The sequence below is a fragment of the Pantherophis guttatus genome, chromosome 3 (genome assembly GCF_059756535.1).
Source record: "Pantherophis guttatus breed Tessera chromosome 3, ASM5975653v1, whole genome shotgun sequence".
In the NCBI taxonomy this organism is placed as follows: domain Eukaryota; kingdom Metazoa; phylum Chordata; class Lepidosauria; order Squamata; family Colubridae; genus Pantherophis; species Pantherophis guttatus.
The window spans coordinates 145081134-145098878 of NC_142065.1; the positions used below are offsets into that span (position 1 = coordinate 145081134).

The 17745-nt window shown below is 37.1% G+C and overlaps 1 protein-coding gene across 2 annotated transcripts in view; it reads left to right on the forward strand.

The window, feature by feature from the left end:
• Positions 1–17745, forward strand: part of FARS2 (phenylalanyl-tRNA synthetase 2, mitochondrial) — a 209393-nt gene that overhangs the window by 117305 nt on the left and 74343 nt on the right. For both annotated transcript variants that reach the window (XM_034429088.3, XM_034429089.3), the window contains one exon: positions 14429–14589. In XM_034429088.3, coding sequence (XP_034284979.1) covers positions 14429–14589 — 161 coding nt within the window. The remainder of the gene's footprint in view (positions 1–14428; positions 14590–17745) is intronic.

Here is a 17745-nt window from a genome sequence, read left to right on the forward strand (position 1 = left end):
CTTAGAAAGGAAGTTGTGAATGTGTGAATTTGCAGCTCATATTACTTGGTTCATGCAAGCCAGATGAGCATTTGAGGCATTGCCATCCCAAACCCTGTGGAAAACGCCGAGTTGCAAAAAGTTAATAACCTCTGGTTTTTTTCTCCATTATAACATTATCTCTCAGTTCCACGAAATAAATTTAAGAGCATATAATTGAGACAAGGAGAGTATTGGGTTGAATGTTAAAAACATAATCTATAATACTTTCCCAGGAAAAAGTCCAGGAGGAATTCAACATAGAAAATTTTTCTTCTGAATAAACATTGCTCAGAATTATACTCCATAGGTCTTCCCATCTGAGGCTCCTGTTTGGCCTCATATTAATTGGCTTATGCCTGTAAGTGACAAAAAAACAGTATTATACATGCTGGTAGTGATTTAGTAAAGTCTTTGTAATGGAATAGAAATAGTCTCAGTTGATTTATAATCCACCAAATCAAACAGCTGACACTGACACTCAGCTATACATCTCCACCCCGGACCACCCCAATGATGCCCTTGAAGTGATGTCCCGGTGCCTGGAGGCCGTGCGGATCTGGATGGGGAGAAACAGACTCAGGCTCAACCCATCCAAGACCGAGTGGCTGTGGTTTCCGACATCCCGATATAGTCAGTTGGTGCCATCACTGACTATTGGGGGCGAGTCATTGGCACCCACGGAGAGGGTTCGCAACTTGGGTGTCCTCCTGGACTCACGGCTGTCTTTGGAAGAGCACATGACGGCCGTGGCCAGAGGGACTTTTTATCAGGTCCGCCTGATTCGCCAGTTGCGTCCCTTTCTGGATCGGGACTCGTTAAATATGGTCACTCATGCTCTCGTTACTTCCCGCCTGGACTACTGCAATGTTCTCTACATGGGGCTCCCCTTGAGCACCCGGAGGCTCCAGCTGGTCCAGAATGCGGCCGCGCAGGTGGTTATGGGAGCGATGTGGCACTCCCATGTTACCCCCCCTCCTGCGCAAGCTGCACTGGCTCCCGGTGGTCTTCCGGGTGTGCTTCAAGGTTTTGGTTACCACCTTTAGAGCACTCCATGGCATCGGACCGGGGTATTTACGAGACCGCCTTCTGCTACCAATAGCCTCTCACCGACCAGTACGCTCCCATAGAGAGGGGCTTCTTAGGGTGCCATCGGCCAAACAGTGTCGACTGGTGGCCCCCAGGGGGAGAGCCTTCTCTGTGGGGGCACCTACCATCTGGAACGAGCTTCCCCCAGAGATATGGAGGATCCCGGACCTGCGCACGTTTCGTCGTGCTCTCAAAACTTTTTTATTTCAGCAGGCCTAACTCTCCTCCTTTAAATTTTTAATTCGTGTGATTTTATAAATTGGGTGTTTTAATCTGTGTTTCGGCCAAAATATTTAATAATTTTAAGGGATTTTTTAATATTTGTATTATCTGTATTTTATCTTGGCTGTTCACCACCCTGAGTCCTTCGGGAATAGGGCGGTATAGAAATTTGATTAATAAATAAATAATAAATAAATAAATAATAAACCAATGTAATGAGTGATACTAGGAAAAGAATGACTTATTTAGGACACAGGGACTTAATGAAAAAGCAAAATTTTTAGTTGATTACCTGACTCTGCTGGCATGTCACTGCCCACCCCCAAACAAAAAAAGCCCCAGTTTTTTATATATTCATTTTATTTTATAAAAACAAACAGTCCAACCCTGTGTGATGCTATGCATTACAGAAAGAAGTGTCAAGTAATTGCAAAAATGAAATATTAGTAAACAAACTCATTTTCAGAGAATCCAGAGGTTGTGTGAGACCAAACTCTATTCTTGCATGGCCTCCGCAGCCTCCCTCTTGTGTAAGAACGGGGTGTGCGGTTGAGAATAGCTGATGGATGTTGGTGAACCCTAGCATGTCACCCAAAATGTTGTGGCATGTTGCCTTTGACAAATATGTCATAGGTTCACCATCATTGCTTTAGAGCAGGAGTCTTCAAACTTGGCAGCTTTAAGACTTGTGGACTTCAACTCCCAAAATTCTCCAGCCAGCTATGCTATACTGGCTGGAGCTATGCTGGAGCTATGCTGGTTGGAGAATTCTGGGAGTTGAAGTCCACAAGTCTTAAAGCTGCCAAGTTTGAAGACCTCTGCTTTAGAGACTTGATATAAACTACTTAACAAAAAAAACATTATCTGTCATATTAGGTTAGAATATCTTTGTTAAGCTTTTGCAGAAATGCAAGAAACAGCAAACTGGAAAGGATAAGTTTAAGGGAGTGAAAAAGGGGGTTGGTTTTCGATATTACTGAGTGTCGGAATTACTGCTAATGAGGTTACTTTGAAGAAAAACATGACACAATTCATATACTTTCTTGGTATGTGAATTTACATAGGTATGTTTGGGTTTTCTTTTGGACCACATCAATTCAGCCATTTTGAGTGTGGTGGGGTGGTTTTCCAGAAATTAATCTTAACCAGAAAAGTTTGCAATGTTCTGGATCTACAAAGATTCAGTTTGCTTTGGAGGATTAATTTCAGGAAATTTCAGAAAAACCCTTAAACCACCCTTCGAATACTTGGCTCAGTATATGTCCTGGAAGACAAACAGTTTGGTTACTAAAATAATGGTAACCTACTTCTGTTTTAAGTGTATTTTAGTTATTTCATATACAGAACAGGCGCATCATATGATCTAAAATTTTATATATAACTCCCTAAAAGATAGAATTGAGAAAAGCTTTCTCAAAAGACTAAATTAAGTTTTCTTTTGCTTTAAATTCTTCTTCTGTATACTTTATAATTGAGCTTTTGGGACTAAAAGGCAAGTGTTAGTTATGAGGAGTTTTGACGGACAATAAATTGTCATTCCTAACTGAAAATCAAGCAAGCAAGATAGAATAAGTCCCAGCCCTTATTATCTTATAAGAGTTTCAGGTTAGCATTACTTTTCAACAAATAAAATGTTTGTTCCAAAAGGCTCCAACTTAGAAGTTGTTTTGATTTTTTTTAATAACTAAATCTGCATATGTATTTGGTCAGCCAAACTCACAATTAGCACAGGACTTAATCAATTTCCTAATTACTTTTGTTGATGCCCAACAATAATCCCCAAACAGTTCTGATGCAATGCTTATTGCTTCGCATGGTATGCTCAATTTTCTCAAAGCATAAACCAGCTTGTTTCAAACGTTTTTGAAAAATTGAATGTTATTGTACAAGCTGCCAGTTTATGGTTGGAATTATTCCAGTTATATTGTGATATACAGTTTTCCCCTCATCAATTTAATTTAATCCTGAATTCACTAGGTCCAAATGTTAATTTAGCAGTTGCTAAGGACACGTCTAGGATAAATAAGTAGCTCATAGTGGACTTAGAAAGTCTTTGCATTTGATCAGTTATTTTCTAAGGATGCTTCTGCTTCCACTGAAGGAGATCTATGAAAGTGATGGCAACGTTTTTCTCAGAAACAAATTTTCCGATATTTCATGCATTGTACAATTACGTAGGAGTATTGGATATGTTGTAAAAACCTACTCTTACCTTCAGACATAGAGACAAAACTACGTGCTTCTGTTCATGACAGGCATACTAAATCTAGAGCCTCATAGTAGCATGGCTACCTATCATATATTTGCCTGCTTCTTTTGTTACGAAAAACCCTTAGAGCAGGAATAATGTGGAGAGGGACTAAATGATCAGATTATTCCAGGAGGTCTGGAAGTACTCATTTACTTATGACCATATAATGCTGTGGATGTATATCCAGGCTCCATAGTACATACATCCATTTGGAAAGAAGCCACTGTGTTCCTCCACTGATGGCTTCGTCTCCTTATCTATTTAGAAAGTTCCACATTGAGCTAAAATAAATTTATGGAGGAAGGGGGGGGGGATAAAGCATCCATTCAGCTACTAAATCAGCTTCCAGTGCAATTACAATATTAAACTGGACATTTTTTTTAACAAGTAAAAGTTGTGTTCATGAAGCAAAATTTGAACCCTTTTGTGATTGTATATGCATGTACAAATATGGAATATTTTCATATCTCCATCCAAAATCCAATAGATCTGTTCATTTCATGTTTCTGTTACTAACCCAAACTACATAGGCTCCCATGCTTTCCAGAAGGCAAGTCTTAAAATACCAGCATCTTTACAGCCTCTGTTTCCTTATAAAGAATCATGGGGGGGGGGGACTCTAAAAGCCACAACCTCAAGTAAGTATTAGTCTATGACCGTGATGGCGAACCTATGGCATGCGTGCCACAGGTGGCACACGGAGTCATATCTGTGGGCACGCAAGCATTGCCCTAGCTCAGCTCCAGTGCCAGCCAACTGATTTTCAGGCCTTCCGGGCCCACCGGAAGTCAGGAAATGGGCTGTTTCCGGCCTCCGGAGGGCCTCTAGGGGGATGGGGAAGGCCGTTTTCGCCCTCCCCATGCTCCTAGAAAGCCTCTGGAGTCTGGGGAGGGCGAAAAACGGGCCTACTGGGCCGACCGGGCCATCACGTGCCAAAAGCATGTGGGGGAGGTCGCACATGCATACGCGGGGGGTGCATTGAATTATTGGTGTGGGCAGGCACGCACGCTCCCCCCGCACTCCCCCCACTTTTCGCACACAATGGCAAAAAGGTTAGCCATCACTAGTCTATGACCTTGACACTCCCCCTTCTTTTTCTCATTGCTTTAATTGCACAGCTATAATATAGAATTATTTTTACCGTTCTTCCACCTTTTAATTCTGTGTTTGTTGAATTTATAAAGGCCTTAGAGCATTAGCTTTGTGTTCGGAAATTTAATATAGCAAGGCTTTTAAATTGCATAGCTGGGCCAACAATACACAGTAAGATAATAATTGCCTGCACTGCCTAGAGATTTTTTTGGCGAAGTCCATTCAACATAACGGGGATCCACACTTCTGCTTGCTAGTGCTTAACTGTCTTTCAGGTTTCTTATAATATTATGTCTCCTATTCATGATGCAAAAGCCTGCTAAGAAGGATTTGTGATCCACTGTTGTCAAGATTATTCAAAAGGACCGAGGAAAAAGACAGAATCTTTCTACCTCTTATAGTGCTAAGATGCTAGAGGAATCCCAGTTATAACGATAATCTCACTAGCTGCAAGAAGGAAGCAGAGACAAAAGAGAAACAGTCCAGGTCTTACTTGCTCTGTCATTCTGCTCAAAAGTCACAATCCAGCCTCTTTGTTTGGGACATGAAGTGGATTTGAAGGAAAACTAGATAATACATAATGGCTAGTTTGACCCCTGCCAAGTTGTGCAAAGTCTAGATCCCAGTTTTTGTGTTTTTTTTAAATTTGATTTATATGAGTCTCCGCCCTTCTCCGGAGACTCAGGGCAGCTTACAGTGCGTTAAGCAATAGTCTTCATACTTTTGTATATTTTATACAAAGTCAGCTTATTGCCCCCACAAACTGGGTCCTCAATTTACCTATCTTAGAAAGGATGGAAGGCTGAGTCAACCTTGAGCCTGGCAAGATTCGAACTTACTTTAATTGCAGACAGCTGGTGTTAAATTACAGTGCTTTTGTCTGCAGAGCTATCCAGGCTCCTATGGATGTTGCTATGACTGGGTCACAGTTTAGATGCTGTAGATGTTGTCCAAAAACAAATATATATATATATATATATATTTGGGCTCAATTGAGACACTGCAACATTCTCACTCTCAGCCCTTGATGCAACTGGAAGCTGTTTCAGTCACCTTGAGCTATTTGTTATGTATGCAAAGAAGCATATTTTTTTTATTTTGAATGACAGAATCTCTCTCTTTTTCCAAACCCGATATAATAAATGCTTGTTTGTTCAAAGATCCATCAGAGTAATAAATGGATGGATGTTTAACCCAGTCCCAACTATACCCATCATTGGATAACTTGTACTTTAATTCTTGTAGGATGTATTTAATATGGCCTGTTCTATGTAGGGAGATATATCCATTTACTTGCATACAGACGTTCACTTTCTACAACAGATTGAAAGACAGGTACCTAGCAAACTGGACCTTATTCTTGACTGACAATCTCAAGCTGAATAATATTGCAACTACATCCATACAAGAGAAGGTGACCCTAAGTTTTGCAAAAAATATAATTGATAAACCTATCCGAAAAACCTCTTACTATTGTTATGCTCTAATGAATTGTAACTGATTCCTGGTAACTGTATGAATAAAAGCACTGTCTGTTGTCTCGTTATGCAATTGTTGCAGGTACATTTCTGTAACATTCAATGTTCCACTGGTGGTTTCTTCTTCCATCCATTTTGGCCAGCATGATCACCTTTACCATAGATGCTTGAGCTGTCATGATGTGTGCAAAATATGATCATTTTTGTTTCATGAGCCTTGCTTCCAGTGAACTTTCAGGATTGATTTCCTCTAATATTGAGTGGTTGGTTCTCTTGCCTGTCCAAAGAATATGAAGTAGCGGGGTTTTTTGGGGGGGGGCAACCCTCAGAAATAGTCAAACAGAGCAAAATCATCTCTCTCTCTCCCTCCCCCCACTCTCTCTATATATATATGTACACACACACATATGTGTGTGTGTGTGTGTATAGAGAGAGGGGAAGAGAGAGAGATGGTGGGAAGCGAGAGGGATACAGAGAAGATATTTCAATGAGAACTAGGATCTACAGTAGATATATTTGTTATTTGTGCTGCTCTGATAGATTATAACTAGCTGGCTTCCTGTATTATTACCCAATTTTTTTTTCTATAAATAAGATTGGCAGTTCACATAGATGCCATCTTTCCTCATGCAAATCAATAAGGATAAGAGAACGGTCCAGCAAGATAAAGTTTACCTATTTCTAACCTTATTGGTCCTAAGCCATGAAAAGCTGTATCTAATTTGCTGTCATTCTTAATTTGAAAAGAAACAACAACAGAAGAAAACAGTGGTTCATCAGCTCATCATTGTTAGTAGACAGGACTTTAGCACCATTGTGTCCGCATTAAAGTAGTAGTAACATCTTAAATTTGCCATTTATCAAGCTATACTTCATAGGTATTATATTAGAAAACTGAGTTAAGCAGTTCAAACTTCCCTGGAACCCAATCACCAAATAAAATTTGTACAATCATCGTCCATAATTTTTCTTCCCCCCAAAAATATTTTCCTTGCATTAACTCTTGTCTCTATGTCAAAAGATAATTATATTTATAAGCACATAATCCTTAAATGTACACAATCTTAAAACTTCTTCACATCATCATTTTCTGAATTTTCCACTGCATGCAGTGGCCTTGAGAAAACGTATTTCCTAAAGGATACATAAGCAGATGCTGGAAGATGACCTTAGATACCTTCAAACTCCCCCCACACTCCACCCCTTTCTTTTGCTTGGTATGGTTTTCTAACCTCTGATTCCTAATCTTTCATATTAATTCAGTTCCAAAGGAGGGAAGGGGCAGGTACCCTGTTTCCCCGAAAATAAGACATCCCCTGATAATAAGCCCAATTGGGCTTTTGAGCACATCCGCTAAAATAAGCCTCCCCCTGAAAATAAGCTCTCCCTGAAAATATTTAAATGCAGAGCTGGAAATCAGGTAATATGGCAAGAGGAGCTCCATCTTGCTCCATGCGCCCCGAAATTATAAAACCTCCCCGAAAATAAGGCCAAGCGCTTATTTTGGGGTTCAAAAAAGTATAAGACAGGGTCTTATTTTGGGGAAAATACGGTATTAGATGGATCAATGGGCAGATGAGGGAATGGTGGTTCACAGAATTCAGCTTAGTTCTTGATCAACTGTATTTAAAGGATCTTTCATATCCCTGTGGTAGGTGGGCCTGATCCAACAAGATAATTTTTCTGTCTCTAAGCTATCCAGATGCATTGCCTAGGTCTTTAGTTATTGCAATCCTGGTATTTAAGGCAGCAGTTTTGGTAATATGGGCTAAAGTAGAGTTTTGGAAGGACAGGATAATGACATTGCAAACAGCAACAGAGTTTAAATTGCATTTTCTTTGATTTGTCTTTCTATCTCACAGCTAAAGAACAATTTTTGAGTTAAGGGGAAAGAGAAAATGATGATTTTGGCACACCTTTAGGGCTAACTGAAACATGAACTGAGTTGTTCTCTAGAGACATCAGCCACAAATTTCATTCTGTGCCCTCCTGTAACCTTCACCTCAAGGTTTCTTAGTCAGTACTAAATCAACATGAAAATAGATGAGGCCAAATAAGGAATATTTAAGACACCACAGAGGGGTAGAACAATCCATTGGTTAAGTACATTATAAATAGCCTAAGGGTATCTTCAATGGTGAAGTTTAAATAAGGTTGTGTTAAAATCAGTCCTAGTATAAATGTGAACATTTGGTTAAAAGATACAATTGATTTTTCTACCCTGCATTTTGTCCACATGTACATCATTTTTTGGCATTGAAGCACAGAAAGAAAGGTCTGTTACATTTATATAAAGTTTTAAAGGATGCCCTTTGTCTTAATAAATATTGATACATATCTGTGATTTGATGTTCCATTTAAACATTATTTATATCATCTGTTTTTTTCTGATTAGTGTTCTTTTCATGAAACAAATGAAATAGATTCATCTTAAGACACCCAAATGCTTTTTTTATTTTGCCTTTGAGGACAAATGACTCAAAATTACTGTAAAATGAAGCTGCCATGTGCCAAATCAGATCTTTGGCACACCGGAGGGAATCATCCTTTCCACCCCTCTGGTAGCATAGGTTCAAAAGGTCAAAGGCTGCATGCCAGCTGTTGAAATATAGAGATGGATTTATATATGCACATACATCATTTCTTCCTCCTTTCTCCCTAGCTTATTAGCATCGTGAATAATAGTCAGTTCTTTTTTCAGCTGTTCCTAATGTTAATCAGCAGGTCAGCAAGGAGAAAGACATTATATGCACTTTAGAACAGAGGAATCTTTAACAGAGCCTCCCGATCCTGGAGCTTTTAGTGTTGCTCAGCTTGGAAGAGGCCGTTCTAGGCCGTTCTAGGCCGTTAAATGGTCAAGGGCTATACATTGGCATAGCTTTTTAAATTCTGCTTTTTTGGATTAAAAAAAAAATAGCCTGACCAAATAAATAGCCCAAAACATAGTTCAGGACTCAAATATCTATCAAGGAAAACCATTTTTTGGCAGGGTCCTCCTTGGTGTGGTCCTCCAAGCAATTCATCCTCTATAGTTGAGGAATTTTAAAGCTACCATATTTTTCGGAGTATAAGATGCACCAGAGTATAAGACACAACCTAGTTTTCGGGGAGGAAAATGGGAAACAATCTGCCTACCATGTATTCATCTGGCTAGCGTCCTTAGTCTGGTCAGCTTCAGCACATTAGTTTGCTGGTATTTTATCCCCTGCTTGGGGATAAAAACAGCTTCTAAGGCACAGCTGAGAGGAAGCAGCAATGACAAAAGCAGGCAAAGCACTGGTGGTGGTGGTGGTGGGAGCAGATTGTTTCACTCGGCTAGCGCCTAGTTAGGACTGAAAACAAGCTTCTAAAGAACAGTTGAGAGTCGGAGCAAAGCATGGAGATCACTCGCTAGTGCCTCGTTCAAGCACAGCGGAGAGTTGGGGGAGCAGGCAAAGCTGGGATTGCTTGCTAGTGCCTCATTAGGGCTGAAAAAAAGCTTTTAAAAAGCTATATTTGGAGTATAAGATGCACCCAAATTTTCAGCCTCTTTTAGCGGGGAAAAAGGTGCGTCTTATACTCCCAAAAATACGGTAAGTTCTCAAAGCCAGGGACGTAACGCAGTGAATGTTGCAAAGATGCAATGGATTAAGCAGGACCTTATCCAGAGAGTATTCAATTTCTCGGGGATTTTTTGGCCATGCAGTTGCTTGGAGCATATTCTCTGCCACCTATACTTCCTAGATCTTAGCAGCTAATGAACTGACAGATCAGTCTCAGAAGGAGAAATTGATGCATCTCAAGGAAGCAGGAATCCTCCATCTCATGGTTTCCAGAAGTAGCTTACTGGTCTACCTCAGAATGCTATAAACCACTTTCAGAAGACCAGATGCCAAGAAACTTAAATGTAAAGCTTTTGTGTGCAAGACAGTTCCTTTATTTGCTATAATCTTTTTGTCAAAGGTTTTCATGTTGCTCTCTTTCTGGCTTCCCAAAACATAAATAGCAAGTTACTCCATGCTATTCTAGCTTATTTTCTTGCCCAAGTTTTTACTTTGGGGGTGGAATAGACAGCCATGGCGATGGCCTTGAAGCAAATATTCAGAAACATTTAAATAAACAAAAAGGACAGAAGCATTCCATAAGTTCTAGGAAGGAAGATAGTTTTAAGATATCACTCAGATGGACTCTAGGCCGACTTACTGGAGTAAAAGAAAAGGAAGGAAAATCATAATCAAACTTGCAAGACTCCATTGTTACAGGCTATTTTGATGAAGTGTGGTTCCAGTCATCCTGTGCAGTTGGTTGGCATCTGGTCTGCCTTGTAGGACTGACTATTGGTTGGATTTCCCACTTTTCAAGCTATTTTTGTTATAATACATGCAATTCATGTCACTAATAAACTTCAATGAATAGGACTGGTATGTGTAAAGAATACTCATACCCTTTTGCATTTAATTTGGCATCAGTAATGACTTAAAGTTATGGAAAGGAAGCTTTAATTGATTGATCACTTTGAAGCTCCATGTTACATACTTTTATTAATAGTCTAATTCTGATGAGGGATGTTGCTTTTCATGCATAAAATTATGTTAAGTAGGACTAGGTTGTTATTCAGATATTGAATACTGTTTGTTGAGCTGTTTTGAAAGGTCAAGGCTAAAGATGAGTCAAGGAAGAAGAAAAAAGTGAAGAATTGTTGACAGCGCTATGATCTGCATATTGGGAAGTGGCTAATTGCCTAAACATATATATTCTTGAAACAGTTTTTGACTCCCAAGTCTTATAAACAATGGTTCTACTTTACTTTGTTATTTGTTAAGAAAAAATAAATCTTTCTATATTTATAATGATATGAACATATGATAATTTTCTGTAATGTTTATGTTATATTATTTTGTCAAGTGGTTCAAGTCCCATTCTTCAACAATTCTTACAGTCTTCTGTTTAAAGCAGAACTCTAACAAGATTCTTCTTCCTTAGTACTATGGAAGGAGATGTCCCATCAATACTATTATATTTAACCTGGACTAGCATGGTCAGTTGTACTGTCTTGGGTAACCCGAGAACCACAGAAAGTATATCTCTTAAAGCTATAGATAGATCCATTCATTTTTCATACTGAACTATAGGAAATTAATTGCTGCTTTCTTGAAAATTGTAATGTCAGGAAAAAGGAGTCTTGATTTCCGAATGCCAAATAGTCATTTGATCACATGTATTTGCTGTTGAAGACTAAATAGATATGTTCTGACCCTAACCAAGTGAACCTTAGCATCCTAAAAAGGGTTATTTTAGCCTGGTAAAAAGTCTGTGGGTGGTAAGAACCAGATTTACAGGGCTACATAAAAGAGTTACTGTAATATGTTTTGTAGGATCAAGTTCATTATTTCTATTAAAGTATATGAAACACTGGTTGAAAAGTTGGTGATTCACTTTCTTTGTTAAATAAAGATCTCTAAAATGTTGACAATCTAAGTTATTTTAAATGGTGATACTTTTCAGTGTTTCACTTGTTAATTGTGATTGATGCTCAAGTGGGCTTTCAGTGATGAGTAGAGATCAAATGTCATCAGATACTGTTGTGCTTTTCTTTTGAGATTTGCTGACAATTTTCAGACTAGATGGGAAAGGATCACGCAATTAAAAGCTGTCTGGCATATTCTTTTTTTTCCTCTCTTTAAATTACATATTTGGATAATAATATACATTTCAATAATAAGTATGAGTTTTAAAAGCCACCATGGCGACTTTATCATTTCTGACAATTTCTAAGATGAAATAAAGCTGTTATAATTGTCATAATCACTGTGATTATAGAATTGTGGAAGACAGACAATTCATCTATCATTTTTTAAAATGCAACTTAAAGTTATTTGCAAAATTTCATATTTGATTTTCTGATATTACATATATGATAAGTAGTCTGCTGACCATTGCTATACCTTATTGTGTTCTGTGTGTACATGATGTTAGTTGGCACATATGTGTCCCTGTGTTTTTATACAGAAAGGAATTGCAGAATGTTTAATTTGGTTTTGTTTCGTTAATTTACTTTGGTTACATCCCTCATTTTTTTAATTAAATAGTGAATGTGACTGAACACTAAAGTAAAATACTTTTTTTTAAAAAAAGAAAAGAAAAATCAGATTAAAAACAATTATTAACAATTAAAGGCAGTTGAAACTGATATGTTTAAAAGTACTTCTGGAGCCAAATGGGAAGGGGGAGAGAAATTGGAGCCAAATAAAGATTGTCTGAGCTTCTGGAGGAAAAGTGAAATATAAATCTAATAGAATAATTTTTTTAAAAAAAAAAAAAATCCCGATGTTATTCTTATGACTGAAAGTTTTAAATCATAATAGACTGTTAAAACAACTTTTTTTTTTGCATGTGGAAGACCATAATATATTAACTTTTTGGTCTAAAATTCAATAATATCCAGCATTTTTACATTCATAAACATTTCTAATTGTCAAACCCCAAAATTAATGTAGCATTTCTTGAGGTTTCTAACAAAAGGACTGCTGATAAATAATCTGAAATAAAATGCAAGCATAAACATGACTGTATTTCCGGGTGGCATCAGATAATTAAAGGGTAGTTTGAAATAAAAACATAGGAAATACAAAACAATAGCTAATTTATATAAAAAAGATTACAACTTTCAAGTATTTTAGTCTTCAAAGCAGTGGTGAAATCCAAATTTTTTTACTACCGGTTCTGTGGGCGTGGCTTGGTGGGCGTGGCAGGGGAAGGATACTGCAAAACCCCATTCCCTCCTGGGGGAAGGATATTGCAAAATCTCCATTCTGGGGCCAGCCAGAGGTGGTATTTGCCAGTTCTCTGAACTACTCAAAATTTCCACTACCGGTTCTCCAGAACCTGTCAGAACCTGCTGGATTTCACCCCTGCTTCGAAGCCCCGGTATGTTTGAGTGATATAAAATTCCGTAGATTATGATTTATGAGTGATATAAAATTCCGTAGATTTATGAAGAATTTAAACAGGACAATTGATATGCAACAGCAGGAATGTCAGTGGAAGTTGAATTTTAAATTCATCACAAATATAACAAAAAACTGGTACAAAATGTTTTACCATTGGTGTACTATTCCAATATTAATTGCCAAATAGACAATTGATTTTATAAAAATTTCTTATAAATGCAATAAGCAGGTTTTTCCTTTTTTCACATTTAGTAGTGAAAAAAGTAGTATGAATTATGGAATAAAGAGATCTAGATTGGAATGTTAGACAAGGCAGTAGGTTACTGAAATTGTTTGTACTTGTCTTTATGAAAAGAAAGTTATTTCTTTTTTCTTTTACATATTTTTTCTTCCTTTGCCCCTTTTTTCTTTTTTTTCTTATTTTTTTCTTAGTTTGTAAATTTTTAATCTTTGTACTTTTAAACCAATTAAAATTATTATTAATTAAGCCTTATATATTCTTAAAATATAGTGAGGTTGGCATTGTATGTGACAACATCTGTTAGAACACTATGCCTTTTTTTGGAAATCATATATAATATTCTGTCTACAAGAATGACAAACTAATCTGTGGTAATATGCATAAATGTCAAAAATGAATATGAATTTGAAGAGCATGTTTAATACAGAATTTAATTCAACTTGGAAATTATATATAGATTATCATTCTAGTTACAGATTTGTACCACAAGTGAAGTTTGGGATTCGGTTAATATAAGGATTGAATATATTAGCTCTTGGTTGATTCATTAAATAAATAAAGAATTCTAAAACTAGACAGAAATCTTTGCTAATTTTGTATGTGGATTTATGATTCATATTATTGACTACCAACCTGGTTTTAATAATGAAATCTGAAGTCTTAATACAAGGTGTTGGAGGTCCTCATTTAGCAACTGCCTTTTTTAGCAATCATTTCTAGTTGTCACGGTGACTAGAATCTAGAATCATCATATGAAGCTGAATAGTAGGAGATTCAGAACAGATGCAAGGAAAGATTTTACATAACACACAGTGAAGCAGAATTTATTACCGCAGATTCTTTTTCATGACATAACAGACTTTCATTTTCACGGAAAATACAGTGTGCATTAGGGAATATAGGACAGTTCTATAAAAGTGCAATCTATGATAGAATAAAGTAAAAAGATGGAATACTGATTCACTTTTTTTTAAGTTCGTTCTTTACAAATTATCAATTTAATTTAATTCAATTCTGGAATCTATCATTATTTAGCTAATGTACTCCCGTTTCATTCCCTTATAGTTTATTTTTATATCCTGTTTTTTCTTTCTTTCTGTAACTGCAGCTGGTGCTGAGAACAAAATTGGTTGGGCATTTGGTCTGGGCTTAGAGCGGTTGGCCATGATCTTGTATGGGATTCCCGACATTCGCCTTTTTTGGAGCCAAGATGAACGTTTCCTGAAACAGTTTAATGTGTTTCACATTGACCAGAGCATACGCTTCCAGGTAAGATTAAAGATGTTGATAAGGTTAATAGCAAATCATCTGGAATTTTATTTCTGTGGAAATACTACTTTCATTTACTCAGCTGTTTAACAACTTTCTTGAGAGAAAAGTATGCCAAAAATATAGTATCTCTGGTAGATTATCGTAGATGTTCTTATAGTAATGGAGAAACTAATGCTTAAAACAGATTAAAGTTCTATAATGCTGATATTTTGCTTGAGTAATTTATTGTGCCATTTTGGAGAAGGTGGGAGAACAGGTGATATTCATTTGTTATTTCATTTATTATATTTTATGTCAAGAAATAAAAGGTTAGGATTCTGAATCTTGGAAACTGAATAAACAAAAATTCTGGCTCTCATTTATGAGTGAATTCATTAAGATGGTATCTGTGTGAGTTGTTTTTATCAGAATCGAAATCTAAGAATCAAACTGCCCTTTTTCCAGGTAAGCATAAAACAGCCATCGGTTCTTTGTTAGTAATGTTTGAAATGTTGCCTTTTCTTTCTCAGCCTTAGTGACTTTGTGGACAGTCAACAAACCTTGACAAATAAACGCAGAAAGAAGCTATTAATTTCAAATTTGGTGTTTAGAACCCACCAGTCTCCACAAACGGAATTTTACTATTTCCTCTCTTATTAACTCATTTAAGCAGGAATATATTCAAGCAACGGGCTAATTCAGCTCAGATTTCCATGAGTTTCAGTATGCATCTCTAATTTTATTCATTTAATCAATATTAACTGAAAAGGGCATAGAGGTTGCTACTTTACGTGTATTGTTTTCCAAGTATGGTCAGGCTACCAAATGACTGTGAAGAAATAACTGATTTCATAGACGTGTGGAAAAGCATTTGCAGCTCAAAAAGGAATCAATCAGTCTGTGTCATCTTAAACAGTTTGAAAAATTGCAAGAGGAAGGGTGGGTTGAGACGTCAGCTGGATGTTGAAAGAATAAAGAAATTAGGTGAATAAAATCTATGGACTTGCACTACACCCCTCAACCTTTGGAAAAAGCTATACAAGTTGTAAAGTATGATATAACTGGTTTCTTAATGAAAACAGTTTGCTTACCTGGTGGAGCCCGCATGTAACACTCAGGCATGGGTATCAGTAATACTGTTGATCCAAATTGTGTATCCCATGCAATCCACAAGCCATTATTCTTTGTGCTTTGAATAATAATAAGAGGAATGAAGAATTGCAGGTGAGTATGGGAAGATATATATTTTTTGGAAATGCCATGGATGTTTCTCATCTCAGTGCACATTATGAAAAGTAAACTTAAATCAAAGCATGATGCAAAGAACACTAGTATAATGGAGATGGTAAACCTACCAAGATCTGAGAAATTGGAAAGAGTGCCAGATGTCATGAAATAACTTGAAAGTTAGACCTACAATATATCATTTTCCAGGTGAGAGAGTTATCTGATGAACTGATGAGCTCCAGAAGAAGGAGGGATCAGAAGAAGCCCAACACCAAGAGCCTTGGTAGTACAGGGGTTTAAGGCACCCTGTTATTAAGCTTATTAAGACCAGCTGCCTGCAATTACTGCAGGGTTCGAATCTCGCCAAGGCTCAAGGTTGACTCAGCCTTCCATCCTTTCTAAGGTAGGTGAAATGAGGACCCAGTTTGTGGGGGCAATAAGCTGATTTTGTATAAATATACAAAAGGATGAAGGCTATTGCTGAGCACATTGTAAGCCGCCCTGAGTCTTCGGAGAAGGGCGGCATATAAATCAAATTTAAAAAAACAAACAAAAAAAAAACACTGTTGCCGAAGGGAAGGCAGGGCAAACACACAACTATAGTTTCTATAGTCCCATGAAGTGTGAAGCTGGTGCAAAAAAGGGATGAGATAACATATTTCCTATAGATCTGTGGTTATAACAAATTCTCCAGCTTTACTAACATCTTCATTTCTGTCAGAATCTATTCTATTAAATTGTTGGGTATTTATTTTCAAACAATGCCAAATATAGTATGAGAAAAATTACTGGTTATTCTGGTTATATTTCAGTGGGGTTTACATAAGCCACACCACAAGGCAGATTGGCCTGCATTAAAATAGATAATACAATTTATCTTCGTGTTGCAGAATATAATCAATATATAATACCATTGGTACTCAAACTAGCCAGTTCTGTCACTATTATCTCAGAGTAGTACTGATAATCTTCAACTGGTTTTCTTCATATGGTAGTTCATGTTTGTCATTTCAGTTTATCTTTAACATTATTTCATAAGAAAAATATATGCATTTTCAGATATTTTCATCAGACTGGAGTATGATGCTTAAATGGTTTTAATTTATTGTGTTCTGCTTTTTAGTAGCACATCTATTAAGAACAAATATGCATCATTAGTATGTAAATTGAATTTGGATGCCTGAAATAATGAGGACCAACCCACAATGTGAATGATTGGTTAATCAACTTTATTGTAATTGAGGAAATGTGCAAAGTATCTGTTTTTTGTAAACGTGAAAATATCTGAGAACATGTGTGAATGAACTCAATTTTTTTGTAGATAACAAAAAGATATTATTGCAAAACAAGTTTGTTATGTACATTCCATAGCACCAAGTTCTAAGATTCTTCTCAGTGAAAACATTATCTGCATGCATGAAATGGGGTACACCAAGGTTTATCTTAGGCCTAGTATTCTTCAACATCTTCATAATTGATTTAGATGAGGGGATAGAAGGGAAACTCATCAAATTTGCAGACGACACCAAGGTGGGGAGGATACATGATAATGTCACCAGGATACAAAAAAGATGCCGGCACTGTACAAAGAATGCAAAGAAGAGCACAAAAGATGATTAGGAGTTAGGTGCTAAGACGTATAATGAACCATTGCAGGAACTGTGTACATCTAGTCTAACAAAGAGAAGGACTGGGGCAACATGATAGCAGTCTTCCATTTGAAGAACTGTTAAAGAGAAAAAACATGTTAACCTGTTCTCCAAAGCACCTGAGGACAGGACAAGAAGTAATGGAAATTTACCAAGGAGAGATCCAATCTATAACTAAAGAGAAATTACTCAACAGTGACAACAATTAATTAGTGGAACAGCTTGCCTCCAGAAACTATGGGTGCTCCATCACTGGAGGTTTTTAAGAAGAGATTGGACAGCTATTTGTCCAGAATGA